The sequence below is a fragment of the Cydia pomonella genome, chromosome 14 (assembly GCF_033807575.1).
Source record: "Cydia pomonella isolate Wapato2018A chromosome 14, ilCydPomo1, whole genome shotgun sequence".
In the NCBI taxonomy this organism is placed as follows: domain Eukaryota; kingdom Metazoa; phylum Arthropoda; class Insecta; order Lepidoptera; family Tortricidae; genus Cydia; species Cydia pomonella.
In genome coordinates, this window is record NC_084716.1 from 5,890,405 (window position 1) to 5,913,516 (window position 23,112).

Genomic DNA, 23,112 nt, shown 5'->3' on the forward strand with positions numbered 1-23,112 from the left:
TCGTCGTGGATGACACGAACTATAAAGGATGACTCGCTAGACCGGGCCGGGGCCGGGCCGGAGCTTCCGGCGCTTCGTTTTCTATGGAAAGCACCACGTGATATTTTTAAATCTAAGAAACGAAGACAAGATAATTCATATTCCTTTATCGCTGACTGTACTTTTCTGCTGCTGAAGAACAGCTTCCCATAGAAAACCCATACTCTTTTAAATCTGAAGAAAGGAAAGTTATTATTATCTGTACGAATTGTAATTTTAAAAATGTTTTTGGAAAAATATGATTTTTGGTAAAAGCTTTTATCGCTGACTGTACTTTTCTTTCCACAGGCAACTAACACTTATTGAGACAATTCTAAAAACCCCAAACACAATCAGGTTGCGTTGTTTTATCACAGAGTTCCTATGGCTACCTCCTGTCTCAGATCATCAGATCAGCTTGATGGTACCATAATATTGCATTGTCACTCGACTTACATATGTATGGAAATTTTCAGCTTAATCGGAAACCGGGAAGTGGATCAAATTTAACTTGCAAGATTCCACGTGTCGGACGCCTCGGCTCGGGCGCGCCCCGGTCTAGCGTGGGTCATCCTTAATTGGAACCTTTTCATTCCACCAACGTACAGTAACCTATACTCTATATCTTTAGGTATTAAAAAAAAATAAACAAAATCTACCCGCAAATGGCACCTTAAGCCAGTTGAGGGTAGATAAAAATATTACATGATCAAATAATATAGGTTAAAGTCAGGTCGTTCAGTGACAGATCCAGGCGGTTTTGTATATGTTTGGTTAACGAATAAATGTTATAAATACCCGACAATTTATATTGTTTGTTTATTTTTATTTAAATACCTAAAGATACAGAGTATACATATAATATCCTAAGGTGGTGTCAGATTTTTCTGCAGCTGAATCTTCTGGAATGGCTAATCCTTTGTCAATTGTTAACTAAAACCGCGCGTGCCACTACCTGCAAAAAAAGGGTCGTATAATTCTAATTGGCATGAGAGCGCGGGCTTGTCCAACGCTCAAACAACCAGTGTAGGTGCGCTCTCCGATAACGCGCATTTGTTGCGCATCTCTAGGACACATTTTAGACTGGTTCGGTAACATTCGACTCGCCGGCACTCAGTAACCGTAGAGGGACCACACAAGAAATCGCAAATTATTTTTCCATTTATTCATTTTGAATCTTATTTCAATTACCATAGGAGTTGTAATTCAGTAACCGGTTAAAGTGACCGGACCATTTTTTATGCAGGTAGTGGCACGCGCGGCTTTAGTTAACAATAGACAAAGGATTAACCACTAGGGGCCAGCTACAAAGCTAACGACTATATATGTGAAGTGAGTTAAAAACTCATTAGGCGAGTTATCTACGCGATTAAGCAATGTATATCGTAGCCGTACGGTTTAAGACATTTATTTCTCAAACAGAATACAATTCACTTGATATGAGTAATACAAATTACATTTTACAGTAGCTTACATATCGTAGCTGTATCATTTAAAAATCGCTAATCAAGTAAAACACTTTCTGTCTGCCATATTTACTTTCGACAACCATCGTTTTCGTTAGAACATTTAGTAATTTCAACATTACAACAATTTATACACTATTAAACATTAAGAAAAGTGTACATCTTTAAAATCATTGATGCATTTATTATACAAGCCTTTCGTTGAAAAGTATAAAAACTTAAAAGTCATAATCATTTATTATAAAGTTATGTATTTTCAGTTCACCAAGTTTTAAAGACTTTTTAATACCAATTTATTGAGCTGCTTTGGCTAAAGTTCAATTTTGCCATTATAATGGATTCTCATAACGAAACGCAGACATTTGAAATAGTAAACAGGATGTTTTTATTTAATACTCTAATTGATCATACATAGTGACTCCAAAAGGAGATTAGGCATAAATAATGTAAATAAATTATGTAGTTATGTACTTTCAGTTCTTGTAATTTATTTAATACAGCTTATTAAATCATGAGACAAAAGCATCTATTTCGCCACTACTGAAAAACTACTAAGAAACGAGTCGCTTTATACAATTTCAACATTTTTAGGGTTCCGTAGCCAAATGGCAAAAAACGGAACCCTTATAGATTCGTCATGTCCGTCTGTCCGATTCTGTCACAGCCACTTTTTTCCGAAACTATAAAAGCTATACTGTTCAAACTTGGTAAGTAGATGTATTCTATGAACCGCATTATGATGTTCACACAAAAATAGAAAAAAAACAATAAATTTTGGGGGTTCCCCATACTTAGAACTGAAACTCAAAAAATCTTTTTTCATCAAACTCATACGTGTGGGGTATCTATGGATAGGTCTTTAAAAATGATATTGAGGTTTCTAATATCATTTTTTTCTAAACTGAAAAGTTTGCGCGAGAGACACTTCCAAAGTGGTAAAAAGTGTGTCCCCCCCCCCGTAACTTCTAAAATAACAGAATGAAAAATCTAAAAAAAATATATGATATACATTGCCATGCAAACTTCCACCGAAAATTGGTTCGAACGAGATCTAGTAAGTAGTTTTTTTTTAATACGTCATAAAAATTAAAAAAAAAAATTTTTTTTCATCAAACCCATACGTGTGGGGTATCTATGGATAGGTCTTCAAAAATGATATTTAGGTTTCTAATATCATTTTTTTCTAAACTGAATAGTTTGCGCGAGAGACACTTCCAAAGTGAAAAAATGTGTGTCCCCCCCCCCCCTGTAACTTCTAAAATAACAGAATGAAAAATCTAAAAAAAATATATGATATACATTGCCATGCAAACTTCCACCGAAAATTGGTTCGAACGAGATCTAGTAAGTAGTTTTTTTTTAATACGTCATAAAAATTAAAAAAAAATTTTTTTTTCATCAAACCCATACGTGTGGGGTATCTATGGATAGGTCTTCAAAAATGATATTTAGGTTTGTAATATCATTTTTTTCTAAACTGAATAGTTTGCGCGAGAGACACTTCCAAAGTGAAAAAATGTGTGTCCCCCCCCCCTGTAACTTCTAAAATAACAGAATGAAAAATCTAAAAAAAATATATGATATACATTACCATGCAAACTTCCACCGAAAATTGGTTTGAACGAGATCTAGTGAATAGTTTTTTTTTTAATACGTCAATAAATTAAAAAAAAATTTTTTTCATCAAACCCATACGTGTGGGGTATCTATGGATAGGTCTTCAAAAATGATATTTAGGTTCCTAACATCATTTTTTTTCTAAACTGAATAGTTTGCGCGAGAGACAGTTCCAAAGTGGTAAAATGTGTGTCCAAAGTGGTAAAATGTTGAACAAGATCTAGCAAGTAGATTTTTTTTTAATACGTCTTATATGGTACGGAACCCTTCATGCGCGAGTCCGACTCGCACTTGGCCGCTTTTTTTCAATTTTGTTATTGCTCATGACCTTGATCCCACTAGGGAATTTTGAGAGACATTAAAATATTGATTTGATAATTTGTCTAGTCCAATTTCAATACTAATATTACCCTTTCTACCAACTTTCATGCAACGGGTATGCACCAATATAATAATTTAAATAAAATTGAAGACCTATTGACCGAGTGCCAAACATTTACCCCCTTATTCATAAACGTGTACTAAAGTTACGATGCCGCTGATCATCGTTTGTCCCTTTCAATCATATCAATACGTCGGAAAGGGACAAACGATGATCAGCGGCATCGTAACTTTAGTACACGTTTATGAATAAGGGGGTTAGACCGTACAATTCGTAGCAGCAATATGTAATGTACAGTCGCCAAATATAGCGGAGCGATCAAAGTGCTCAAAAAAATCTGAACACGCACTCTAGCGCCTTGTCAATAAAGGCGTGTTCAGATATTTGTGAGCACCTTATCCGATATATCTGATAGCGACTTTACAGAAAACTGTACAGTTCAAGAATTTAATTTCCGTATTATTTCGAACTTTGTCACGGTGACAACCAATATGAAATTCGCAAGAGACCTCATGCTAACTGTGAGAAGGTTCGAAATGGTACTGAAATTAAATTCCTTGACCGTTATAAGAGCAACACTCCTAATTGACCGACAACAGACCTTATATCTTTGCAATAAGGTTTATTAATTGGCAGTTAACAGTGTCCATGATGGAGCAGACAAAATAACATGTCAAAGAATATAATTTCAGTATCATTTCGTACCTTGTCAGTGACAATCAATGTAACAGTCGCTAGGGACCTCATACCAAAGAGAATTTGAAGGGTCTATTGTTTCCCGATAAAGTTTTAAGTCATAATGTATTGTTTGTCCGCATTTTCGTTAGCCATCAATCGTTTTTTCTCAGAAACGCGTAACTTTTCAGGATTGCCATAAAAAAAACCTAACCTATAGGATAACCTAAGGAAATTCCTGAAAAGTCAACGGTTTCAGAGTTATGACTAATGATAATATGACTATCATTACATTAGGACTTTCAATAATTATGCCAAACAAAGCGATCCGGAATTTGACATAGAGGTGTATTGTCAAAGAAATCTTTGTAGCCACGTAAATTTACTGCCATTTTTCGACACATGATTAACATCTTACTGGGCACTACCTAAAGGTTATGGCGCCATCGCTCGAAACGATGCTGTCCTTTGGCATTAAATCTATTAGATGGCGCCACTTTTTGATATTTAACAAATTGAACACATATCAGTGAAAGAATAAGGGTCAAAGTCAAATGGCGTTCTAAAAGTTTTAAATATGTGTCGAAAGATGGCAGTAAAGTTACGTTTAAGAAAAGAGCGTACTCCCATCTTAAAGGCCGGCAACGCACTTGCAACCCATCTGGTGTTGCAGGTATCCATGGGCAGCGGTAATCGCGTACCATCAGGTGATCCGTCTGCTCGTTTGCCTCCTCTACCATAAAAAAAAACGTCGCTACAAAGTCTTTGACAATACACCTCTATTTCAAATACTCTTTGTTCATACTATTGTCACTGTGAGAAGGTACGAAATGGTACTGAAATTAAATTCCTTAACCGTACCTTATAAACACGGCACATCTTCGCGAACCAATATCGGAACAGACAAAATGTTTGGCGCGATCTAAACAAATCATAACTAGTCTTCATTGGTACTTAACATATATCAGCAGGATTGCAGAGCAATTAAATCTAATATTTTCCATAAATAATTCACAAATTTCATAATAATGCTAATTTTACTGTAGGAAAAGTTTTGTTAGGTTTACAGTAGCTTTCTATGTTTAGTTTAGTACGTTTTAGGCCCGGCGCCCACTAACGGCACGGGAAGAGGGGAGGCAAGGAATCCTTCGGCATATTTCCGAGGCGCCCTCAGACATGCCGAGATATACTTGGGGATGCCGAGGCATCCCTCAGGTGTTCTTAGGCATACTCAGAAATGCTAAGAACGCCTCGGCATGTCTAATGAAAATGAATGTCTGATTACCAGTTCCCCGGACGATATCGGACGGAACCCTATCACGTAACAGCCATTGGAAAACTTATTCAATTGTATAGTGTACGCCAGCTGCAGAGAAAAGGTACCCCATACAAATTTCTATGCAGGGGTGGTACTTTTTCTCTGCAGCGGGTACATTCACGCAACAAACTGGTTTCCAGTGGTTGTTAGGCAGCGGACTGGACGACAGCGGGCAGCGGAGCGACAAGCGGCGTTTCAAGGCCGTTTATACATTTATTCGAGATCAATGTGTGACTGCCCTTGAACGGCCGCTCGCCGCCACACTGGCACGCTGTTGTCCAGTCCTCGGCCTTATGGATGATTGGGCAGAGGTTCCGTGGCCCTTAGTAAACTTTGAAATTATGGTTCCTATTCGAGTAGCTTATAAACAAGGCCATTTTAGGGCGTACTGTTCATGTAAACCCATCAAAAGTTATACAAATTACATGAAATTGATTGAATTAAAATAACGAGACAATTGTTACAACCACCGTTCTTCCTATGGATAAAACAAGTAGGGAAGATACAATATAATAGTCGGACCAAGATAACCCGCAAAGCAATTGTAACGACAAAGTGTGACAAAGTCGTAATTCATGTAAATTTTTTATAATTATTTAATTTATCAGTGATCGGTACGAATGGTGCCACACTGCGGGATTTAGAGTAAAAACCTTATTTAAAAACCCTTATTTAAAATGATACTCATTAGAATTACTTTTCCGAACAAAATCGCGGCATCTGAGTCATGTCCATTCATTTCTAGTCGGAATCCGGCGATGTGGCACCGTCCTTGCCGATCACTGCAGGAGGCCTACCGCGAAAACCGAAATTCGCCAATTGCGGGGATTTTTCTCTTTTACTCTCTCTAAGACTCATTAGAGTGACAGAGAAAAATGCCCGCAATTGACGAACTTCGATTTTCGCGGTAGGCCCCCTGATTATATAATAATGACGTAGGTATAATGACACGCTCTAACTTTGTTCTATTTAAATCGGTGTTAAAGAACAGCTTCCCATAGAAATCCATACTCTTTTAAATCTGAAGAAAGGAAAGTTAATATACCCTGTACGAATTGTACTTTTAAAAATGTTTTTGGAGAAATATAATTTTTGTTACAAGCTTTGATCGCTGACTGTACTTTTCTTTCCACGGACAACTAACATTCATTGAGACAATTCTAACAACTCCTAACACAATTAGTATGCGTTGTTTCATCACACTGTTCCCTTTGCCACTTCCTATCACCATCATCAGATCAACTCCATGTCGTCATAATACTGCATTGTCATCCGATTTACATATGTATGAAAAATCTCAGATCAATCGGAAATCGGGAAGCGGGTCAAATAATAAAGAAATAGAGAACCAAAGGATGAACGACGGTTGAAACTTGACAGCAAAAAGATTGCACGGTACATTATAACGTACGTTCGGTAAAATCACGATGTCATACGATACGATAAAACGAAAGCAATACATGTACAATTTGCGCACGAGATCCGAACATTTTTCGGTTGAAAGAACACACATACCCTGGGCCGTGCAACCACTGCGGTAGGCGACAAGTAAAGATCACCTGCGATTCCTCAGATCTCGTGCGGAGACTGTACTAGATACCTCCTAATATATGGGCGTTCTACCGCGCTCATACATTTTTTCTGAAGTGAAATAGCATAGAGAAATATAAGTAAAGAAACTCCATACATCATTTTTCTTACCAAAACGCGAGTTAGTTCGTAGTCGACATCAAACGTTAAGTAGTGGATTTATCAGTACCGCTAATTGACACTAGATGTCATAAGTGTCGCGAAAAATGTATTGCCAAATTAATTTACAACTAATATTACAAGCAGAGGGAGAGGGAGTTGAAAATAGAGTTCCGGTTTATCTGGTTATAATATTAGCCAAAAATTGTTGAGCATTAGTTTTCGTTCGTCGTGACATCTATTGTCAACTAGCAGTACTGATAAATTTGCTTGACCCTAGACTGATGTTTACAAAATAACTCGCGTTTTATTAAGAAAACTGATGTATGGAGTTTCCACTCTTTCTTTACTTATATTTCTCTATGATTATATTTACAAATTCTTATACAAATTAAAATAAAATTTGACAAGTCCCCAATATTTTATGTGTGATTCTGTATGAGCCGGTTTAAATTAAAAATTTAATTGTGTCGTTTTCAGCCAAAAGTTACCACTTTGACAGCTGTCAATAAAGGTTTGAACGTAAAAATAGAAGTCTTCTTTATTCACAACCGACAATGCGGTATCTTTTATCAAATAAAACGTACGTTATAGACCGTAAGGCGACGCAAGCTTAATTATCAAGGCATGTGAAAGTGAGGTAGAAAGTGTTGGTGTCTCACTCCAACCCGAAGAGCCAGTTGATGCCCTGAGCGAGGAACATGACGAGTGGCTGCCAGGCAACGAGCCAGCGCAGCCAATCTAGTAGCTGACCGTAGAGCAGGTGCGGCCGGTCCCAACTAGTGTACTGTTAAGGTTGTAAATTGACGATAGATGGCGCAGTTAGGTCCTGCATCGCGCTATCGAAGTTTTTTCGCCGAGCGTATATAAGGCTGTTTGGAATCGAATTGTGTGACTTACACCAGCTACCCACACCGTCCCCAAAAAGACGGCCATTAGACCACCCCACCAGTCGGTGGGGAAGCGACCCGCGACGGCCGCCGCAGCCATTGAGCGGTAGCGGCCCCTCATACCCCCCTAACGGGGGGTATCGACAGATCACTCAAGTCAATTGTGTGACTTCATGGACCGTGAAGTTAGACAAACTATGAAGTTAACAAGTATAGTCGTGGAAGCTGTATAATACAATTTCGTAAAAAGGGCGTCAATAATTTACACGTCATTGACTCATTGTCAGGTCTTGTCGAGATTGTTAGATATTGATATCTGCTACCGGTTGAGTCTGTAATTCTACCTGTCTTTTCAGATAAGATTTCTTTAATGCCAAAACTGTGTGTTTTGTTCACCCTCTCTGCCTTTGTCCGTTCATCCCTGCGACTGTCTGCTTGAATGCCTTTTATTCTGTCTTCCATTCTATTGCCTGTAGTGTAAAACGACACACGATATGAATCGTTAGTCTCGCTCATCTATATAAGGACTAAGCCTGTCTCTAGAAAACCTACGTCTGTCTGTTATCCACTCAACTTTCTTCTGTTTTTCTTTGTCTTTAAGTTGTTGATTTGACTTTTCCAGCCATTTTCCTCAATCTACTAATATTATGTCAGAATTTATCGATATATTAATCCAGCATAGTTTCTTAAAAACTTACCTATGTTGTATACTTATCTGTGTGCCTGCTTGTTTCTCCGGAATTAGTAAAGGATACGGGTTGGTGAACATCCGCTTGAGGTCGACGCGCTCGCGGCAGTACGGGCACGTCTGCTTCTTGCCCACGATGCACCAGCCGCGGATGCAGAACTCGTGGAACACGTGCCCGCACGACAGCTTGTATGTGTTCTCTGTCACAATACATTTATTATTATTAGTTTCACCAACAAAAGCCGGTGTCAGTTAGTCTACTGTAAAGGTTTCAATTTGACGATAGATGGCGCTGTTAGGTCTTGCATCGTGCTATCGAAGTTTTTTCGCTGACCGTATATAAGGCCGCTTAGAATCAAATATTGTGACTTCATGGACCGTGAAGTTAAACGAGTCTAGTTAACGAAGCAGTTTAATATAATTATATTGTAGCCATACTATACGTGTGACAGTTGTCTCAAAACACGACAGTGGTTTGAAAGTTATCTGTCTGTGTGCGTGTATTAATGTGTAATAATTAAATCAAATATGTACCTAATGATATGAAAACCATCATGACATGTAACTTGGCGTTATAATTTCGAGCCCTTTCCTCTTTTACTGGATACAATTATAGAAAATAGGACTATATGAAAGTACTTACCAATAACACCTTCCTCATTAACAGCTACAAGAAGTTTGTCGCCGCATACAGCACACACGTCGCTTTCCAGCTGCCGCGTCGGTATGCCCTCTTGTGTGTAATACTGCAAATAAAAACACTGTGTGAGCAAAACTCTAGATCTGACAGCGTTTGTCGAAAACCATATTTTTTTATGGCGATAGGAGAGTTTAATTTCATATCAGATCGACGGATAAGGTAGACTCACGACAAACAGTTCGCGTAGAAGGTTAGGTCCTGCTTGCTGCTTAAGAGAAACCATATCAAAGGAAAAAAAACATTGCTGGCGTCCATACATAATTTTCAGATGACCAAGACTCGGAAACCGGTTAAATTTCGAAAACCGTTATCATGTACTTGGCGCAAAACCTTTTAATTTCGGTTTCACTTAAAAAACCGTTTTTTTAAGGCGCTCTTATAGACAGATTTTAGGTTTTTGAGGGGGTGAAGCAGACGAAGTGGTAAAGCAGGCAGGCGGGCGCCCCGCGCGCCGCGCTCGCAGCAAGCCTACGTCCTTATTCTGACGCCATCCGTATTCTGGTTTGTTAGTTCTGGGATCTTTTCCGGAAATTTATATTGATTATGATTTAAACTTAATGAAATTAAAAATTTGATAATTATATATAATACTAGAGTATACCGCGGCAAATTGAGAACCTAGTAAAATGATACCAAATCGTTTTGTGTCGAAATAATATTACTTACTAATTCAGACAAAAGTTACAACTGTCTGCTTTAAATCATATAGATACCTATTCAAAACTTAGTTGACCTTAAAAATGCAATAGAAGTCAATTTCGGGCAAGTAGTGAAAAAAGGAAGAATACTAGCAAAGCTAAGTAATTTGTGGAAGTGAACGTAAAAAGGTAGCATGTTTTTGCTGGTATTGAGATAACTGAAAACATAAGCATAAGATATGTACAAGCATATGTAGCTCCAAAAAGTAGATAAATTATGCTATCTTCTCGAAAAAGAACCATGACTCTAACTGTAACGACTATTTCTATATTATTTTTTGAATTGACGACAATGAAGACGATTATAAATTTTAAATGCAAAAGTCGAGAAAACTGCTATTATTATTTATTTTTAAAGTTTATAATGGCAAAAATGCACTTATACTACTACTTCGAAGTTATATAGTAATGAGTATAATTGACTGACTTTAATTAATGTCTAATAAAGAATCAGTCTGTTGTCTGTCTACTCTGTCTGTAATCAAATATTACAAGTATATTTGACCCACTGAGGTTTCAGATGAAGTTGAAAATCTGCATACATATGTAAGTAGGGTGACAATGAAATATTATGGTACCATCGAACTGATCTGATGCATGAGAGAGGAGGTGGCCATAGGAACTCTGTGTCAAAATATCGCAACCAAATTGCGTTTGAGGTTGTTAGAATTGTCTCAATGAGTATTATTTTCCTTTGGAAAGAAGTACAGTTAAGACCTGTTCCGTAAAGTTAATTAACACACAAAACTTTCCGATGAACAAAATTATTTTATCGTCAACTATGTTATTTATCCCTTCAAGTGGTGGCCCACCACTCACGGGTCGATGCGATCGCCAGAAAGCTGTCGGCCAACAGAGGGTGGTTAGTGAGGTGTTGCCATATTTAGTGGCAAAATTAAAGGCTTTGAAGTATATTTACGCTCTTCTAGCGCCCAAAAGTAGCTAGCAAGTTAGACAAGGAAAACATACATACACACGCTTGTTAACGCTTGGTTGCTAAGGACCATTCATCCGAGATCGAACGCCTAGGTCGAGTTCTGTCTTGATTTTTAAAGAGGTTATTTTGTAAATACACGGTACCCTCGAGGAAACGGAAAGATTTTAACAGTATATTCCGGATCGTATTTAGAGGCAAAAATGTCATATAAACTTTTTTAATTCGCCTAGTTTCAGAGTTAATACCAATTTAAAAAAATATTTTTCGTTGTGTTTTAGTGCATAACGCCTTTTTGATGGCTATGTCGCCAGTCGCCACTTTGGGACCTAGTCTAGACTACCTTCTTGACAGATATCAAAGTCACAAGGTACCATTTGAATAGACTAATTTTTACGAAAAAAATGTACCAATTTATATTAATCCATAAATTTTCCAAGAACATGAACTTAATATGTTTAAAAACATACAAAAAGTAAAAAAAAAAAAATTATTTTTGCGGAATTGACTTAAACTTGTACATGAAATTCTTCTTATGACCTCAGGAATACGTGGTTAAAAAAATTCCGTTTCCTCACGGGCACTTTTTATGACTTAACCTTTGAATTTTAAGCCCTACGTAGAAAATTAATTAACAATTACCTCCAATCATAACTTTGTTTTGTGGTGGTAGTCATTTTTAATAAGGAAACTGGAAAGCTGTCACTGTTGCTAGGTTTGATTAGTTAGGTGCATGTGGCGAAATACATAAACATTACAATAATTTAACAACAACAAGGACAACTTCAACAGAAGGACATGATGTCACGATCCTCAGCATTGAGGGACCAAGAAGAAGAAGACAATAATTTAATTGTTCTATTCGAATAGCGTATTTAGTGCTTATTCTAACGATATATGCTTCAATATATACTTTTATACATAGATAAGAGAGAGAGAGAGAGAGAGATTATTTATTTGTGAAAACACAGGTACAATGATCGATCTTACATAGGTTTCGTAGTCTCACCATGCTCTGCCAAACGTGGCGTACAAATACTAACTATACTTAAACATAAAACATGAATCATATTAAAATTTACAATTTGTAAATTAAATATTACATAATCATTTAAAACATAGTCACAAAAAATGGAACATAATACTTAAGAAATAAAATTTTAACATTTAATTTTCATCTAAATAATCACTTATTTTATAATAACATTTTTCAATTAATAGTGCAGTCAGTGTTTCTTTAAATTTAGATAGTGGTAATTTTTTTAGACAGTCAGGAATTTTATTGTATATTCTGGTAGCCATTCCAAAAATGCTTTTCCGCATCAACGTAGTGTTCCGTTGCTCATTGTGCAACTTCTGATCGTATTGTGATCGCGTTGCAAATCTGCGGTATTGTGAGACTTTACAGAATAAATTAGGGTTGCATTTAACAAATACTGCCATTTCTAATATATAAATACACGGAAATGTTAAAATTTTCATTAATTTGAATAACGGAACACTGCTTTCTCCGAATTTTTTTCCGCACATTGCTCTTACGCACCGCTTTTGGGCTATAAGTACATTTTCTCTATCGACTGAATTACCCCAGAATATAATCCCATATCGGAGTCTTGAGACTACAAGTCCATGGTAGGCCGATAGCACTGCGTCTTGGTTTACTATTTTTGATAGTTTAGAAAGTGCATAAGCAGATTTGTTTAGTTGTTGACATATCTCAGCAACATGTGGTTTCCAAGTAAGTTGACTATCTATTAATAGGCCTAAAAAACGTGTTGTGTCTACATTTTCTATTTTGTCATTTTCATAGTTAATTTCAATTATATCAGGATTAATGAAATTTATGCGATTATAGAAATGCATTACATTGGTTTTTTTAAGATTGATTATTAGATTATTTTTATTTAACCACATTATAATATTATTTAATTCAGTATTAATGTCCTGTGCGTAAGTCATTAGGCTATCGCAATTTATTATAGATGTGCTGTCGTCAGCAAACAGTACTATTGGATAATCAACATCATTTGGCAGGTCATTAATATAAACGAGGAACAGTAGGGGACCAAGCACACTGCCCTGTGGGACTCCATGTGTGGCATACTGCTCTCTCGAATAGTACTTTTGTTCTGTTTTTGTCTTCATACAGATTCTAGATATTTCCGTACATTGAGGCCTTTCTCTTAAGTAAGATTCGATAAGATTTAAACGCATTACCCCTAATACCATACATTTCAAGCTTGCATAATAGTCGGTCATGGTTAACATAGTCAAAGGCTTGAGTCATATCAGTAAATATAGCGCAAACGGGCTTTCGTTTATCAACATTTTTCATTACAATGTTAAGAAGATCATATATAGCCATATTAACACTTATATTTTTTCTAAATCCCTTTTGTTCACTTCTAAGTAAATTTAATTTGTTAAGATATGCATATAAACGATTATAAATTACTTTTTCAAAGACTTTTGAAAATACTGGAATCAAGGCAATCGGTCGATAGTTTTGTGTACAATCTTTTTCACCTTTTTTATGTACGGGTTTAATCACTGTTTTTTTCAATTGGTTAGGATAAATCCCCGTATAGATGACCAGATTAATTATGTGACTTAAGTGTTCGTTTATAATGTTGTTCACATATTTAACGACACGTGTGGCAACATTATCATACCCGACGCTGTTTGTGTTATTAAGTGAATTTATTAATGTCTTAACTTCGTCTGGCGTAGTTGGCTCTAGAAATATTGATCTAGGGTTACTCATTATGTTAGGTTTAGTCGTAGCATTCAATGAAATACGTTGAGAGTCTCTGTTGATAAAATGAGCATTAAATGTGTCTGCAATCTGTTGCGGCTCCGTGATAATTTCGTTGTGTTTTGCTATTGTTAGAATGCAATCTTTAGGGCGAGTTAATTTATATGAGTTAATGATTTGCCAAGCTGCTTTTGACTTATTTTTAGCTGTATTAATTGCGTAATTGTTTTGTGCTGTTTGAGTCAATTTAATTATTTTTTTATACATTTTTGAGTAGTTTCTTAAGAGTGTTTTGTTTATTTCTGTTGGGTGACGTCTATATTGCCAGAGTAACTTTCTTTGATTTTTTCCACAAATTCTTAATCCTTTTGAAATCCATTTAGGTTTTTTATTATCAGTAATAGTTATAGTTTTTAGTGGAAAACAAAAATCGTACAATCGCCTAAAATTATCACTAAGCTTAAATAGTTGAATTTATAATATTCTCTAAATCCGCGCTGAACACCGGACGGGGCCCCGCCACGTAACTACTTTTTACGTTTTGGCTTCTGCCACTTGAAGGGATATACTATAGGCCTTGACTAGTAATTCATTTCAAAATAAACTATTTTAATATATACATATTACACATAAGCACCCTAATGCAAAAATGAAGAAAATATATTTTGCGAAACTTTCGATCGATTTTTCCACTTATATTTTGTATTGGCAGGAAAAATAGTAAAAGCATATCACAAAGACATAACAAGGTCCAAGGTTTTAAAGAAGAAGGTAAAATTGGCTGAGACCTGAAACTGACGGCAGAGTGTCATCGAAATTTATACTTGAAAAAAGAAATAAAATGTCACCAGTTTTCATTTCATACAAAACAGAAATAGCATGGTATAAAAGTATTATACCAAACTTTTACAAAGGACTTTATGTTTAACATTATCAAAAATGGAATTTAGTTACATTCTTGAATTTACAGAATAATTAACCAGTGAAATAAAAATATTGGCGAGAGGTACAAATATATACGAACTGCCGAACCGAGTACTTGCAAAATTTTGAATGGAATTTGAAGGGTAAATATCACTCCTGCTCACCTTACAAAATAAAATAGTTGATAAATGTTGTAAATAAAGTCTTAAGTGTATACCATATGAAAGTTAATAAACCAGAAATACCAAACAAATTCAACACTTATAACATAAACTATTACAGCCATTTGAGCACTTCCACAAAAACGTGAAATGGTACCTTTCACTAAGCACTATTTAAATCCAGTATATCTCCTGCATCCTGTATGTGTTAAAAATGAAGCTGTTCCAATATAATGACTTATATAAATTAAACAAGCGGATTAATTTTATTTGTTTACGTTTAAAAATAGGTATTCAATTTGATTATTACTGTAATAGCCATTTAAAATATTATTTTACCTAAATTGATAATTAAAAGTAGGTACCCCTCACGACATAAGTACTACTGAATTTTATACTTAGCAGTGTTTTTTAAAATGTACATGTATTTTACCTTCCTCGTATTAAAAATAAAAAGTAGAGTGTTCTACTCGGGTGCAAGGCACCATTTCATCATTTGGTTAATCGTGGCTGTATGACGGACAGGTGCGTGTGTAAAACTTGTCAAAAAAGATAATATGTAGGATGGATGTCTGAAATGTCACCGTATTTAAGAATCAATTAGCTTAAAAATTAGTTTTTTGTGATGAAAACATTGTGTGTATTAATAGTGTGATTATCCATTTTATGTAACGTCCGCTAAACTAGCACAGGTCCGACGCTGACAGTGGTCACGGGCGTACTGGCGTACTGACGGTATTGCCGCGCAGGGTAACGTTTAGTAGACAAAATGTTGAATTCATAATTATGAATGAAAAATTTAACGCATCGATAAACTGACAAGCAAAATGTTAGAGTTACTTAAAAGCTATTGAATGAAGTAAATTTCACATTGATATTCATCATAGTACTTCTAAAATATCGAAATAAATACAGTTTTAAGCATATTTTCAAAGCCAAAATCTATCGAGAAAAAGATGAGCCATCGTGTTTCTGACAAGCATACGGCTAGTTCAAAGACTGAAGTTATACATACTAGAAAATAATCGATGAAATCCTTGTACAAGCCTGTAAATATCGATTTAAAAATAGCGCATTTTACTATACACCGCGCCTTAAACCGGTATTTAATAGTTCTTGTCAAATTAACCGATTTAGAACAATAAAAACCGGTTTCTTCCTATGTCGGTGTCTATTTTTACGTGGCATACCACCAGGTCGACCGACCGTTGCGTCGCTCGTCGAATGAACCGGTTTTTTTAAAACCGGTTCCGAGTCTGCAGATAACCATATACTTTCATGTATTATGAAATAATGTTTAAAATAAATAATTAAGGTTCGTCACGTACGTACTTTAGTAGCCAAAACCGTAACTTACTCTAATACAGGCAGCCATTTTGTCCAGTCATATACTGCCACACTTTGCCCCAGCACGTCGAAATACAGCCCGTAGAACACCAGCACCATATCCCACATCTATCCACGATAGCAAAAGCATTGCATACGCGGTTATCGCACTGATATAGATTCACACGCCGCAAGACCAAAATTGTATGTGGGCAAGGTACATTTAGCGAGGCCTTCTGGTAGCGCAAGTAATAACGAACATTTGTAAGATGTGTCCGAGATATAGGTACTTATTTGAGAGACCGCGGGGCCGTAGGCGGTGGCCCACGTCGCCCACCCCACGCCTACCGCCTCCTCTGTGTACGCGCATACTTAGCGCTGACTCGCTAAAGTGGTGCTTACCCCGATAGAGGCTGCCATCTTGTCCGCGCAGTATTCGGCCACGTCCCGGCCCAGCACGCCGAAATACAGCCCGTAGAACAGAAGCACCATTCCCACGTCCATCCACGACTGGAGAGAAACACAGAAATTAGAACTGCCTCCGCATTTTTAGGGTTCCGTACCCAAAGGTTAAACGGGACCCTACATCATACAACAAACGTGATTTTTTGCCGTTTTTTGCGTAATGGAACGGAACCCTTGGTGCGTGAGTCCGACTCGCAATTGGTCGGTTTTTTTTTTGTAACTCCTATTTTATAGATCTTTCTATCTAAAACGATTTGTTACAATGCTATACTCGAATAGAAGCACAAGTTGTTTCTCTCTGCACAGCTCCTATCAAATGTTCGGCCTCCAACCACGAGCAAACATAAGTATAAGTTAATATGAGAAACGAAGGTAGTGCTGGCATCACAATTAATTGAACTCCTTTTAATGAGTTTTCATTGGTTTCTAAATAATTGAAAGAATATAAACACGTTTGACTTTGTATATTTCCGTAAAGATTTCATAATCTGATATGTAGTAGGCTATAAACTTGCTGAGGGGGCAGCCATAGGGGTAGGATATACCTACCTAATTAATTCATCATATCCAGGGGAAGTGAACTTCATTATAATAACTTAATTACAAACGTAGAAATTCTTTAATTCACACAGTTAACTGAACAGTTGTAAATCTTATTGCAATGAGATAAGGTCTACTAAAATAAGAAATAAGTACTAAGTATTGTTGCTGTTCTCACCTGAGGTTTAGCACCAAACAGTAGGTTGACTCCAAGGAACGTGAGCATCATAATGACGTAGCCGATCACGCCGATACAACAGCTGATTTTGTAGATTAGGTAGAACCATTTGTACACTAGTCTGTAAAAAGAAATTCTTAGTCAGCTAAGATTTTTAAGAGTAACACGTACCCACTGCCAAAACCCAGTTCACATATAGTGGGCGGAGGGGTCCCGTGTAGAGCGCGCGCCAAAGCAACAACGTTGTTTAAAACGTGTACCGTGGTGGTTTTAAGGTTCAAATCTATGTAATAATATGAGCGCTCGTCTTTCAGGTGGTCGATCGTCCTACATTACCAAAACATGTAACATGTACACACCTTATGGTGTTTTTGGTGCTAGTACAGCCACCATCAGATTGGAGCGGCGAAGGTGCTCACAAATATCTAAACACGCCTCTATTGTCAAAGCGTTAGAGTGCATGTTGAGATATTTTGGAGCACTTCGGCAGCTCCGATATATCTGATGGCGACTGTACCTACTAGCGTAATAGAAAATACAGTATGATTCTCTCTTTCTGAAATGAGACAGTCCCCGACCAAACTACATATAAGAGCGTAAATTCGATTGTATGTCGCGGCCAACTTCTTGTGCCCACAAATAAAGACCGGTTTTATCTTTGTGTTGCAAGGTTTAGAAGTCGATGACGCTAATTCCCATCAGTGAATGAAAAGTCTATATTTGGTTCCGGCGATTCTTATCGTGTTTAGGGGGAAAGATATCAATGTTTAACCAATGGGAATCCTAGAGAACCATATCAAAGTGACTTTATAAATGAAATCGTTAGAAATGTATTTCTATTTGTGATTCCAATTCAAGGATCTCTGGTGGCCGAGAGTTCCAATTGTTTGATTAACCACAACTACGGTCCCTGGCCGGTAAGACGTCAATTTTGACAGTTATGAATTGACCATTCTATATAGCCTTAGCTATCACTATCAGTTAAACGGTAGGTCTTAGCTACGTAAATATAAGGGTCAATTCATAGCACTCAAAATTGTCTTCTTAACGTACACCGACTATAGAGAATATATTAAAAAAATCGTGAATTGTTGCGATTCTAAAATTATGTGTAGTTATAAAAAATCAGTCACGATTGCCGCCGATCGGAACGTAGATACTTATCGCGTTTCTTACTATTTTTTCTTAAAGATAAAACTTATGCGGGGAAGGATAATATATATATATATAAGTCTTAGGTATTTAAAAAGTCCACACATAAATTTAGAAAGAGGAAAATAACTGTAGCGCGTGACCAGTGGGGCGGCACTGATCCTTTCGGGCAATCTTGACTCCATTTGGCTCAGCATTGCTACCAGCAATTATTATGGTTGGCGACAACTTGACGTCCCTTTGCGTGCAAAGATAATATAATGACTTGAATTTTGCGAGAAAAAGATTATCGCTGGTCGCTCCCTCGCTGCCTGGCGGTTATTATCCACAACGGGCGATTCTCGCTGCAAAGCTCTTCAACAAAATGTTACATAACTATGGCTAATTTATGGCTCTTTAACTCTCAGCTTGAGGAAGATATTTTCGTGTTTCAGTATGTAAAATATTATTGCCTTTATATTATGAGCTTCATACTAACCTAGGCGTAGTAGCGCTCATGGGTTTAATGGAGCTCTTTCTCATCACAAGCCCTGTTAGTAATGTGAATATGCTCCAGATGATGACGAACCGCCACCAGTGGCTTCGAGCACTCATGATGAGTGGTATGCACCACATCGCTATCATTGTGAAGAACTGTTGAACAAAAGCATAGATTATAGACCAGGTAGAAAAGAAACAGGACATGGCTACGAGTCATCACCAAGCCGCCATACAATTAATTATTGTGTAGCAGTTTTACATACAAAATGTTTACTTGCTTTGTTTTCTTTATATTATTATATTATATTCGATAGAAGCGCTGGTGGCCTAGCGATAAGAGCGTGCGACTTGCAATCCGGAGGTCGCGGGTTCAAACCCCGGCTCGTACCAATGAGTTTTTCGGAACTTATGTACGAAATATCATTTGATATTTACCAGTTGCTTTTCGGTGAAGGAAAACATCGTGAGGAAACCGGACTAATCCCAACAAGGCCTAGTTTATCCTCTGGGTTGGAAGGTCTGATGGCAGTCGCTTTCGTAAAAACTAGTGCCTACGCCAAATCTTGGGATTAGTTGTCAAGCGGACCCCAGGCTCCCATGAGCCGTGGCAAATGCCGGGACAACGCGAGGAAGAAGAAGATTATATTATATTCGATATCCTTAACCACACCTGTATATGGACAAGCCTGAAACAACAAGGAGTACACGAAGTATACGTAGAGATCATCAGACGGATATATACCATTAGCAAAAGCAGAATTAGACTGGAACCGACTGGTAAAACATTCCCTATACAAAGAGGAGTCCGGCAAGGTGACCCACTATCACCAAGATTATTTTCTGCTGTCTTAGAACTAATATTCAGGAAACTCGAATGGGAACACTTTGGCCTCAACATAAATGGCATACGCCTAAATCACCTAAGGTTTGCCGACGACATAGTCTTGTTTGAGGAAAACCCAAAAGAACTAGAATGCATGCTAACAGATCTAGCAAAACAGAGCAAGGCCGTGGGACTGGAGCTTAACTCAGACAAGACTAAATTGATGACAAATTCTAGGATTCAAGAAATCACAGTCAATGGATACATTTTAGATTACGTTGAGGAATACGTGTATCTAGGTCAAATAATATCTTTCAAGGACCAAATGGACAAAGAAATCGAAAAAAGAATATCATCCGGCTGGAGCAAATACTGGTCACTTAAAGAAATCATGAAAAGCAACCTAGGTATACGAATAAAAAGCAAAACTTTCAACACATGTGTCCTTCCGTGTCTAACTTATGGCTGCGAAACTTGGTCTCTTACTAAAAAACAAAGAGATAAACTTGCAAAGTGCCAGAAAGCTATGGAGAGGAGCATGCTCGGGGTAAAACTACAGGATAGAAACCGCAGCTCTGACATAAGAGCTAGAACAAAAGTAGCAGATATCCTCACTCACATAGATATGCAAAAATGGAGGTGGGCAGGTCACACTATAAGATGTAAGACAGAAAAGTAGAGCCAAAGAGTTCTCATGTGGCACCCTACAGACGGGTCAAGATCGCAAGGCCCTCAAGTAACAAGATGGGAAGACGAAATTATTCGTACAGTGGGACCACTCTGGACAAGGGTGGCAAGAGAGAGAAGATACTGGAAGGAGTTGGAGGAGGCCTTTGCCGACAGGCACACTGAACTAAGAGACTTCATATGATAATTCAAGACTATCAAAAAGAACAATCATGTTCAGAACAAAGGGCTATATAATATAATATAATATAATAATAATTTATATCTTTAAATCGTAAGTGTGACCAGCTTCATAGCTGTCATACACACTAACCCACAGAAAACGTATAATGAAGGCGTTTTAGACATGGAGGTAGCACCAGCTTAGGTTTTACGGCAACGGGGTGTTCCAACACTCACATTTTTTTATCACGGCCTGCATGCTGGCTGGTCTTTTAAACCAAATCCTATAGAACAAAACTAGAAATAGGGGTTATCTATGCTGGCACCATTTATAAATACCTTTGACAGTTGCAAACTCCACTGTGCATTGCCAAGGGCGTCGCCAGCTGATAGGCTAGGGGGGGGGGAGCAGTTCATATAGCAGATGGCCAAGTGGAGGGTGAGGAGCAAACATTTAGTTAGAGATTTCATAAGGGAGCAGCTGCTCCCCGCGCCGCCTGTTGGTGACGCCCTTGTGCAGTGCCATTCAGTGAGCTTTTTAAGAGGGTTAAAATAGGAACTTACTGCATAAGATCTATAATGCCTCTTCTTCCATTCAACAACTATGATTTGTGCTACAATGAGGGTCCCAATGAGAATCAGGATCATGGTGGTGTGCATGCCCTCATGTCCCCGATGCAGCTCATGCAGCCTTTGATGGTCATATCTGTAGGCAACATTTTTTTTAAAGATTTGTTGATGATATGAAAGGAGAAATAGATGAAAAGTCAAGCAGCAGACATGGACCAAGTGAAGGAGAAAGTGAATCTCGTATTGTATCAGGCTATCAAGGAAGAGGCCAAAGAAAGGCATGCCTGGACATCGCTTCACCAACAAGAGCGCAGCTCTTAAAAGTAGCACCATATGTACTGTACAAATATTTTCAATAAAAGGACACATGCTTGTTTACCCTTTTACTAATGCTAAAAAAATTTGTATAGTTATGTCCAAAAATATAATGCTTTTGCACTGTACTCTACAAAGGCAAGTTATATTGTTGACGACCAGTTTGGCCTAGTGGGTAGTGACCCTGCCTACGAAGCCGATGGTCCCAGGTTCAAATCCTGGTAAGGGCATTTATTCATGTGATGAGCTTGGATATTTGTTCCTGAGTCATGGGTGTTTTCTATGTATTTAAGTATTTATATATATTTATATATTATATATATTGCTGTCTAAGTATCCTCAACACAAGCCTTATTGAGCTTACTGTGGGACTTAGTCAATTTGTGTACTAATGTCCTATAATATTTATTATTTATTTATTTTTTATATTGAATTAAGATAGTAAACTGATAGTGTGCATTGCATAGATTCCACTTCAGTGTATAAATAACTTTTCTCATAAAGAACATATTTTGTTGTTGTATGTAACAGTTATTATCCAAGTTATTCAAAATGTTGCCTTATTTTAGTGCAGTATGGTATATTTTTATAGACATTATTGGCATACAAAACAAGTCTGTTATTAATGCAGTGAAGAAACGAGGGGATTCCCCATACGTTACGTTTTAAAATTATGAACATCTTATTATTTATTTTAACTCTTATCATAAGTCCAGCAACTTACATAAGGTTTACTCAGGCACAAACATTAAAGCAATATGGTAATAAAATAAATAACAGTCCAATCGGCACATATTTATGTTAGCATTACCAAAGCAAACAAAAATCAATGACTTTCTAACACGATCTAACTACCGTTATTAATTACTAGAAAAAGTAACTAAAAAAGTTGTACTCTCACCTCAGTTTTTCTTCCGATGTTAGTTCCTCGTAAGTCTGCAATTAGAAAGCTTATTAGCATCCACAAATACTGTAAAATAAGGAAACCTTATCAAAATTTTCAGGTTGCTTCACCTTGTTTGGATCAACGGGCCGGTGGAGATCCATATTTAATGTTGTGTTAGTAAAATCAACGCACTATAGACTAATTAACATTTATTCTTATAAATAATGTTAATAATTACAACGAAATTGCAATAATTCTGCGTGTTTATTGGAAAATTAAACGTAAGCCGCTGATAGCAGTCGTCATTTTGGCAAGTCTGACAAATGTCAAATTGACAGTAAGTGCACGGCTGTCATTTACAGTGTTGCCATTCTAGATTATTACTGTTACCATTGTCTTAAGCTGTGTTCTCACGATCGTGCAATTTTCCACATGCAAATGAAATCTATCCTTTTTAGGACATTTTCTCTCGAGAGCTGAAACGGACAGAGAAATGTATATGTTGTTTCCCTGTCCCTCTTAACAGCAACACGGTGTGACACATAACTACATACACACGTAGAAGATACGAACTGTCAACTGACATTTGTCATTTGTTGTTTATCGCCTAACT

The 23,112-nt window shown here is 37.1% G+C and overlaps 1 protein-coding gene across 1 annotated transcript; it reads right to left on the reverse strand.

Annotated features, from left to right (window-relative positions):
• Window positions 1–3,712: 3,712 nt before the first annotated feature.
• Window positions 3,713–23,094, reverse strand: LOC133525264 (E3 ubiquitin ligase Rnf121). Its single transcript, XM_061861558.1, has 9 exons — window positions 22,628–23,094; window positions 22,515–22,549; window positions 21,293–21,434; window positions 19,055–19,209; window positions 17,425–17,545; window positions 16,644–16,751; window positions 9,387–9,489; window positions 8,811–8,943; window positions 3,713–7,944 (listed from the first exon to the last, which is right to left on the reverse strand). Exons 1-9 carry the CDS (start codon window positions 22,658–22,660, stop codon window positions 7,824–7,826), a joined length of 951 nt encoding a protein of 316 aa, XP_061717542.1. The 5' UTR covers window positions 22,661–23,094; the 3' UTR covers window positions 3,713–7,823.
• Window positions 23,095–23,112: the final 18 nt, after the last annotated feature.

Excerpts from the sequence above, each read along its gene's own strand:
- LOC133525264 (XM_061861558.1), bottom strand. The coding sequence starts at position 22,660 with ATGGATCTCCACCGGCCCGTTGATCCAAACAAG. Across the intron at positions 22,550-22,627 it reads GGCCCGTTGATCCAAACAAG|ACTTACGAGGAACTAACATC; the intron begins GTGAAGCAACCT and ends TTCTAATTGCAG. Across the intron at positions 17,546-19,054 it reads ATGAGCGCTACTACGCCTAG|ACTAGTGTACAAATGGTTCT; the intron begins GTTAGTATGAAG and ends TTCTTTTTACAG.